An 8,962-nucleotide genomic window follows, 5' to 3' on the forward strand; every position below is an offset into this window, starting at 1 on the left:
TGTGTACCTTTGCAAATTCTAGGGTTTCTTTGTGTACCTTTGCAAATTCAAAGGGTTCTTCTTTGTGTACCTTTGCAAATTCAAGGGTTTCTTTGTGTACCTTTGCAAATTCAAGGGTTTCTTTGTGTACCTTTGCAAATTCAAGGGTTTCTTTGTGTACCTTTGCAAATTCAAGGGTTTCTTTGTGTACCTTTGCAAATTCAAGGGTTTCTTTGTGTACCTTTGCAAATTTAAAGGGTTTCTTTGTGTACCTTTGCAAATTTAAAGGGTTTCTTTGTGTACCTTTGCCAATTCAAAGAGTTCTTAAAAAGTTCCTTGTGAACTGCTGGGTGTAACAAACATATTCGCAAAACCCGTTGCAATATATTATTAAATACATTATTGTGACAGCCATTCTTGACTATTTAAAATGGTTACTCGAGAACAAGCTAAGCGGAAAAAAAATATCCTTCTAATGCGAAAAATTAGAACAGAAGCTAAGTTGAAATTGGAAACTGAGAGGAAAGCTTTGCAAAAGAAGCAAAATAATCAGCTTCACTTTAAAAAGTACTACCTGAAAAACAAGGAGTACTTCAAGGAAAAAAACGCAAATACTCAAGTTGCTCGTAAATCTGGCCTTGGTATTGCGAAAAAAACAAATTGGACTAAACCACGTGGTGGCACTACTAATGTGGGTTCCCAATCAAAAAATAAAAAAAAATATATGAAACCCACTAAACAAGATAAGTTTGGTTTTGCGAAAAAGCTTCTCAATGCGGGAATTTTCAAAACGAAAAACAAAAAAATTATAGCTGAAAGCTATAAAAGGTTTCTGGTCAAACGTCTAACTGAAAGACTGGCGGCGTCAGAGTCTTTCAACGGTGAGACTAAAAAACAACGCACGAAGTCTATCTCTCACAAGCTAAAATGCCAAGTGCTAGCTGGTAGAATATTGCATTTCAAAAGGCAATTATATTCAGCTTACCACGCCCAAGTAACGAGAATTGTTAGTGAATTTAAGGATTTTGTCAAAAAAATCAAAGAAATTGGGTCAGTCACTTGTGACAATTTGACGGAAGTTGTGGGTGGGAAAAGGCTTCACAGTAGCATGAAAGAGGCCTATTTCCATGAAACTACCTATTATCCGATTGGAAATAATGGTAAAATATTGAAAAATGACGATGAGTCACATTACGGCAAAATTTTTCAATTGGATTCTGATGGTCGTGTACGAAAAGTTCTGAGAGACCGTGCTACCAGTTCGACTAAAGAATTGTTTGTTGACGAAATGGGAAATATCGTTGACATGAAAAACAATAACGCAACTAGTAATGTTGAAATAGTTTTACAAGTTAATGAATCGGGAGATGTTACGAATCTCTTCAACATTGTTGAAACTGAAGAGAAGAATCCAAAAGCAAATTTTGTGATCAATGAAGGTGGGTTTATTGAAACCAAAAACAAAACTGTATATTGGGAATGCAGTGATATTTGTAATGTTCGAACTCGAGCCATTGCAAAAGTACTAGCTTTCGTAAACGCAGTTGCAAATGCGAATGAAAAATCTTTGACTAAAATTTTTGACTCTGATTTGGACCTTTGCGAATTAAGAAAAGAATTTTGCAAAAAATCAAACGTGTCTATACCACCAGATGGAGACGAAATAGTGGTGAGAATAGTTCCGTTCCTAGGACACACTGCTTACTGCGCTGATAGCGAAGAGTGCCAAAGTTATTTGCGTGCTTTCGCTGAACTGGCTCCTCACTATTCGGGAATTAGAAATATTCTGAATAATATTTATCACATCAAAGCGTTACTCAACGCGTTAACTAAAATCTCAACTGAAATTGAAAGTGGTGATTACGAGTCTGTGACGAATGTCATGGCGGAATTAAGGAAAACCCTTGCTACACGTGGGAAAAATTTAAATAAGGAACAAAACGATGCTCCTGAAGGAAGCGTTAACGCTCCTCGGCCGAGTCTCGATGAAAGTGAAATCTTGAGTCTTTACGAGAATCAATTCGCTCGGGCAATGCTAAACACCAACGAGTTTCACGACACGCCCTGCGACTGCTGTTTAAGATTATTGAAAAAATCTGATTTAAGAGCAGTAGAAAAATTGGTAAACAGTGCTGTTTTTGAGAACGAGGCCTATCTGATTTTAAGAGCTGGCTGGATAATGAATAATTCGGACGCTAGAGAAGCGGACATGCTTCTATGTCGTTACTGCACTACGCATTTGGGAAAGGGTAAAGTTCCCATTAGATGTTTCCTGAACAACTTGGCAGTTGACAATCCTCCGCCAGATGTCACCAATTTAAACATGTTCGAGAAAGTTTTAATTCAACTTGTGAAGGCCTTCCACACTGTGGTGCGGTTAGGCACTAAAACCAATTCCAACGTGAAGTTTGGTACGGTTAAAGCTTTAAAGGGAAGAGTAATTTATCTTCCAATTCCAGTGGAAAAAAATTTGAAGATGATTCCCAAGACGTTGCCCAAAAATCACGAACTGCATATCTTGGTGAACGGCGTTCCCACTGCGGACAAAAAGGTTTGGCAGCAGGTTGTTTGCCTCGAAAAAGTGTTGAAAGCATTCAGTGTGCTGAAAAAGATAAACCCTTTTTACAAAGACATTGATATTTCGACAATGAATGAGGAATATATTTGTGGCACGCAAGAAATTGATGGAAATGGAAATTCATTGACTCCCGAAGAATTACTGAGCGTAACAGATCCACTTGCGTTAATTAATGATGGATCTGATGCGTTGACACGCGCTCCCGCTGCGCTTCAAACAGAAGGGCCAGCGGATAGTAGTCACGACGTCCAAGGTGACCAAAACGCTTCGAACATACAGGAGCAGGATGAAAATCAGTCTAGCCTTGCCCCCGGCGACACCTACAAAATTTTAACACAGCCCGAGGCTTTGTTGCGAAAACTATCTGAGGGTGAAGCCAATGATCTGTACGATCATTACTCTATTCATCCAGTGAACGTTCAACCACCGAAAGATTTACTTGGCGCTTACCAAATGAAGCGCGTCGAAGCCGAGCCAGTTAGCACTTGGGACAAAAACTTGGAATACATGAGCTTTGTTCATTTGTTCCCCAAGGGTCGCTTTGGCAAGCACGATGATAGACCATTTGGGAAAATAACGGAAACTGAGTATCGTTTATCCCGTCTTTTGAACAAGAGTCCAATTTTTAGACGAGATTACGCCTATCTGTTCCATTCTTATCAAGAATGCGAAATGAAAGCGATTTCTAGCAGTTTGAACTACGTTCTTCGTGTAAAAAAACCCATGCCTATTGGGGTTGAAAATTTGCTCAGTCGCGTTGAATCTGGCGATAAAGAACTTGAGAGTAATTTAGCTACTTTCTTGGGTCATATTCGAGGAACTAAGGACTACTGGTATAAAGTTCTTAGAAACGTTTTAGCGATGATTCGGGAATTTGGTCCTCCCACCTGGCTTTTAACATTTAATCCGGCCGAGTACGATGATATGGAACTGCACGATCACTTGAGAAAAGTGAATTCAGACGTTCCAGGAGTAGAGTCGATGACGGTGGCTGAATTGTTGAATTTGGATCCGCTTAGCGTAAATTTGCACTTTCACAACAAAGTGAGGTCGCTGCTAAACAACTTTGTCTTGTGTAAGCAGAATCCAGTTCTTGGCATGATAGAACATCATTTTTGGCGGGTTGAATACCAATCTCGTGGTTTACCCGAGGGGTCCGACGTTCCTTCAAATCTCGTACAGTATAAGATTTTAAATCTTGAAATCTTAAAAATCTTCAAATCTTTCAAATCCCAGAAAATCTTATAAATTCTTGATAAATCTTTAAATCTTCACAAATGTTTCAAATCCCAGAAAATCTTATAAATTCTAGATAAATCTTTAAATCCGAGAAAATCTTTCAAATCCGAGAAAATCTTTCAAATTCGAGAAAATCATTCAAATCCGAGAAAATCATTCAAATCCGAGAAAATCATTCAAATCCGAGAAAATCTTTCAAATCCGAGAAAATCTTTCAAATCCGAGAAAATCTTTCAAATCCGAGAAAATCTTTCAAATCCGAGAAAATCTTTCAAATCCCAGAAAACCTTTCAATTCCAAGAAAATAATTAAATCCCAGAAAATCTTTCTAATCCTTGATAAAGCTTTCCAATCTCACAACTAACATAAATTTTAAAAATCCATAAAAAAAAATAAATCGAAAAATTCCCAATCTTTCAATCTTCAACCCATATACTCCCATAGTCGCAGAAATTTGTGTCTTCGCGAGGTGAGGACGCAAAGTAGCGAAAACCCAATGTGGACAGTAGCGCGATCTTGCAATCAAGAAAAGCGAAGATGCGAACTCACAAAATATGTCAGTCTGGACAGGCCTTTACTCTTAAGTTGTTGGCGCGTACTAAGAAAGATTTCCCCCCAATTTGCCCCCATCCTAACAAATGGCGCCTAGGAATGTAAAAATCTTCTGTATGCAACAGAGTCCGCGCGTTTCAACCGATTTCGCAAATATTGAGTACACTACTTTCCTTTAACCTATAGACGGGCTGAATGGTCTTTCGGGTGCTATTTTTTTGCCATCTTTTTAAATAGCGGCCAAAAACTTAAAAACCCTTCTTTATGGAATAATGTCCGCGTGAAAAGTAATAAAAAAATATCCCGAAAGGGGCTGACGGGCAACGCCGAGTGACTTCGCTCCTAGGGTGCTACAAAAATATTAGTCATCAGTAAAATCTACCCATTCTTTATATCGTTTTGATGGAAGTTCTTATTACACGCTAGTCCTTAATAAATCTTCAAATCCGTAATACATTTTGATGGAAGTTCTTATTACACGCTAGTCCTTAATAAATCTTCAAATCCGTAATACATTTTGATGGAAATTCTTATTACACGCTAGTCCTTAACAAATCTTCAAATCCGTAATAAATTTTGAAATCCTTAATAAATCTTCAAACCCTTAATAAATCTCCAAACCCTTAATAAATCTCCAAACCCTTGATAAATCTTCAAACCCTTAATAAATCTTCAAACCCTTAATTAATCTTCAAACCCTTAATAAATCTTCAAGCCCTTAATAAATCTTCAAGCCCTTAATAAATCTTCAAACCCTTAATAAATCTTCAAACCCTTAATAAATCTTCAAACCCTTAATAAATCATCAAATCCTTAATAAATCTTCAAATCCTGAAATCTCCCAAAAGTCTTCAAATCCTTAACAAATCTTTAAATCCTTAACAAATCTTTAAATCCTTACCAAATCTTTAAATCCTTACCAAATCTTTAAATCCTTACCAAATCTTTAAATCCTTACCAAATCTTTAAATCCTTACCAAATCTTTAAATCCTTAACAAATCTTTAAATCCTTAACAAATCTTCCAATCCGTAACAAATCACAAATCAAAGAAATTTGCATAGATTTCAAATCTCGTACACATTTTTAACGAGTGACGGACCCCTCGGGTTTACCTCACTATCACATGCTTTTGTGGGCCAAGGACGCTCCAAAGATTGGAACTTCTTCGGCCGAGACTATTTTGGATTACGTGCAAAAACACGTCACGTGTTCGATGCCAAGCGCATCGGTAAGTCCAGAATTGCACCGGCTGGTAAAAAAATTTCAATTTCAAAAATGCACCTCCAGTTGTTATAAGAAGGTGAAAAATTCTAAAAAAGGATTGAAAGTGTGTCGTTACGGTTTCCCTCGAAACGTAACAAACATTGCTACTATGAATTCTGTTAGATCAGTTACTCGTCACCGTAAAATGAAAAAGGTGCAGAAACGACTGTACGACTTGCCGAGAAAACAGTACGAAGTTTTAATCAATGATTACAATCCCACGCTACTTTTGGCTTCCAAAGCCAACATGGATTTGCAATTTGTCGCTGACAAATCGGAAATAGTGGCAAACTATGTCACGGCTTACGTGACAAAGGGAGACCGGGCTGACATGGACCAAACTTTTGCCGTGTTAGGCAACGAAAGTTTGTCCAAAAAATTATTTGCCTATAGATTGAAATCTTTGACGTGCAAGCAAATAGGAATTTATGAAGCTCTCGATATGATGCTGGGCCAAGACCTTTACAACAAGTCTGACAGCACTAAATTTATAAACACTAACTTGAAAGAAAACCGATCGAGAATTTTGAAAGGTTTCAAGGAACTCGCTCGTTTGAGGGAAACTGACCCCGAAAGCAAGGACACTTGCCAAAAAGGGTTCGTCGACGACAAATATCCGAATCGTCCTGACAGCTTGGAAAATCTAAGTTTGCGGGAATTTGGTCAGTTTTACGATTATGCGATGCGCTCTGAGGGTGTCGAGAAAAATGCGAATGTAATCCAGTTGAAAAACAATCTGGGTTTCATGAGAAAGAGAATTAAGCCGTACATAATAGAGCACTTTATTCACGACCCGATAGAGGAGAAAGAACAGTATTGTCACGCTCTACTCATCCTCTTCAAACCGTGGCGTGACGAAACTGAGCTATTGGGCGATTTTGAAACATACGCCGATGCTTTCGAAAACTCGCTTTCGGTGTTAAAAGACATGAGAGAATATCACGAGAAGCTGTCGGTTTCCAAAGAAGTTGAAAAGAAATGGAAGGCTTCTAAAAAGGCGAAAGAGCCAGAAACCATAGTCTCGGAGACTGAAAGTGAGGACGATGAAAATGCCCTACAAGGGAAAGAAATTGTTATCGAAACTAAACACGCGATGGCTGATGTGGAAGCTGCCATGGAAATCAATTTCGAGACTGATGATGACAATGTGGCGTTACTAAACTCGGATCAAAGGCGAATATATGATCACATCATGGATCACTTCTCCCAAGAGGGAGAAAAATCTGGAAACAAGTGCCTTTTTGTGTCGGGACCTGGTGGCACTGGCAAATCGTTTCTTATCGACACTCTCGCTAACGCCGTAAGGCGACGCTTTCAAAATCCTGCTAGCGTGGCAATTGCCGCGCCAACGGGTTTGGCAGCGTTGAATGTTAATGGCGTAACGTTACACAGATTACTAATGTTGCCGGTAGATCATGGGCGTATTGCCGAATACCATTCCCTAAGTTCTGACAATATGAGCATTATGAAAGAAACTTTGGGAAATTTAAAACTGTTAATTATTGATGAAATTTCCATGGTCTCGTCGGTGTTACTGACTCACGTTCACTTGAGGCTGAACGAATTTTGGGAAATGAACCAACCATTTGGTGGAGTTGTATTTATCCTTGTTTTGGGAGACTTTTTCCAATTGCCTCCGGTTCAAGGAAATCCCGCGTTCATCAAAATCACTTCCGAAGAAGCCAGACTTAGATTCAATTGCATCGGAGGAAGTGATCTTTGGAAGTTTTTTAAATACGATGAACTAACGCAAAATGTTAGACAAGCCAACGACCAAAGTTACGGCGACATTTTAAGCAGAGTTTGAATTGGGAATATTTCTAAAGCTGATGTTGCAACCTTAGAAAGTAGATTGGTTGCTCGAGGAAAAAACATCGAGGTGGCTATGGACCTTTTCATTAAACTGTCCAATGAAGGGTTTCGCCCAATTTGTTTGATGCCTAAATTAGCCATGTGCGAAAAATTCAACGGCGAAATGCTGCGAAAAAACGGCGTGAAAGTTGAAGTCATTCCTTGCCAGGATAGACTCGCTGACTATGGCAAAAAAATGAATAAAAACATTTTGAGGAGACTTCAAAGTCTAAAAAACGAACCGTCCAAAACGGGCGGTTTGGAGAGCGAGTTAATTCTTTGCGTTGGCTGCCGTATAATGGTCAGAAGGAATATCAGTTTTGAAAAAGGCGTTGTAAATGGTACGATGGGTTTCGTAACTGGATTCAAGAAGGACGAACAAGGAAACGTTGTTGGTATTTTTCTCAGAGTAGATCGCGAACCGAATAACGACAACGACAACGCTAACACTGACTTTTTAGTTGAGAAAATTAGCGTCAAATTTTTGCTCATGACAAAGATTTACGTTAAGCGCTCCCAGTTTCCCGTCATCCTGGCATACGCAATTACGATACACAAAAGCCAAGGCATGAGTTTAAAATGCGCCATTATGGATTTGGGTCCGAATATATTTGGAACGGGCATGGCGTACGTCGCTTTATCGAGAGTGACGTCCTTAGCCGGACTCCATCTATTACAGTTCGATCCGACTAAAATTAAGGCGGATGGACGAGCCATAATGGAATATAACAGGCTTCGCAAAAAATATAGGCCAGATATGCCTCTTTTGGAAATAACGGAGTCGAAAGAAAGTAGAGGTGGGAAAAGAAGTGCGCCTACACTATCTAAAAGCCTTTTAGAAGGCGAGGAAGTGAGATGTGAAGAAACACCGAAGAAGAAAAGGAAAGCCCAACAGAGTTTGGATAGTTTTCCCTTGAAAGGTTTAGCTAACGATGATCAAGTAACGTGCTATTCCAATAGCGTTTTGCAACTACTCTTATTAGTGCCGGGATTAAGGGAATTGGTTAAATCTTACAATGGATCATTCGTTGAAAAACCAGTTTTACGTTGCCTCCATGACACGATAAACGACATCGAGAGTTCTCAAGGAAGTTTCAGTCGTAAAGGGTTGGAACTGAGAATGGCTGTCGGAAATCATTTTACGCAAAACGATCAACAAGACGCCAGTGAATTTTTGATGGTGCTCTTGACGACACTAAGTCAAGAAATGGAAGCCGATTACTCTAAGGCTCTAAAAGATCTTTTTTGGTCAAAGTCGCGAAACGTTACCAAATGCCCCAAATGTCAAGTTGAACCAAATTCGGAAAATATTGTTGAAAGCAACATTTTCAATCTTCCACTAGAAAACCGAGATAAAATTGATTGGAAATCTCTAGAAAAAAGGATGAGATTAACAGAGATGCGGTGCGTATTATGTAACAACCCAAAAATACAAGAGCGTGATGTATTGATATCCAGCGGGAAGTACGTATTTTTGTGTCTTCTCCGTGGCGATTAC

At 38.9% G+C, this 8,962-nt stretch overlaps 1 protein-coding gene across 1 annotated transcript; it reads left to right on the forward strand.

Moving 5' to 3' along the window:
* The first annotated feature begins 8,081 nt into the window (after positions 1-8,081).
* LOC149697137 (uncharacterized) lies at positions 8,082-8,652 on the forward strand. Its single transcript, XM_089867325.1, has 2 exons — positions 8,082-8,404; positions 8,505-8,652. The coding sequence occupies exons 1-2, from the start codon at positions 8,087-8,089 to the stop codon at positions 8,529-8,531; spliced, it is 345 nt and encodes a 114-aa protein (XP_089723451.1). The 5' UTR covers positions 8,082-8,086; the 3' UTR covers positions 8,532-8,652.
* The last annotated feature ends 310 nt before the right edge of the window (positions 8,653-8,962 follow it).

The sequence above is a fragment of the Phalangium opilio genome, unplaced genomic scaffold (assembly GCF_054372755.1).
Source record: "Phalangium opilio isolate 3A_F unplaced genomic scaffold, DU_Popi_V2 ptg000021l_1, whole genome shotgun sequence".
NCBI lineage: Eukaryota > Metazoa > Arthropoda > Arachnida > Opiliones > Phalangiidae > Phalangium > Phalangium opilio.

Excerpts from the sequence above, each read along its gene's own strand:
- LOC149697137 (XM_089867325.1), top strand. The coding sequence starts at position 8,087 with ATGGCGTACGTCGCTTTATCGAGAGTGACGTCCTTAGCCGGACTCCAT. Across the intron at positions 8,405-8,504 it reads GTTTAGCTAACGATGATCAA|TTTTACGTTGCCTCCATGAC; the intron begins GTAACGTGCTAT and ends TTGAAAAACCAG.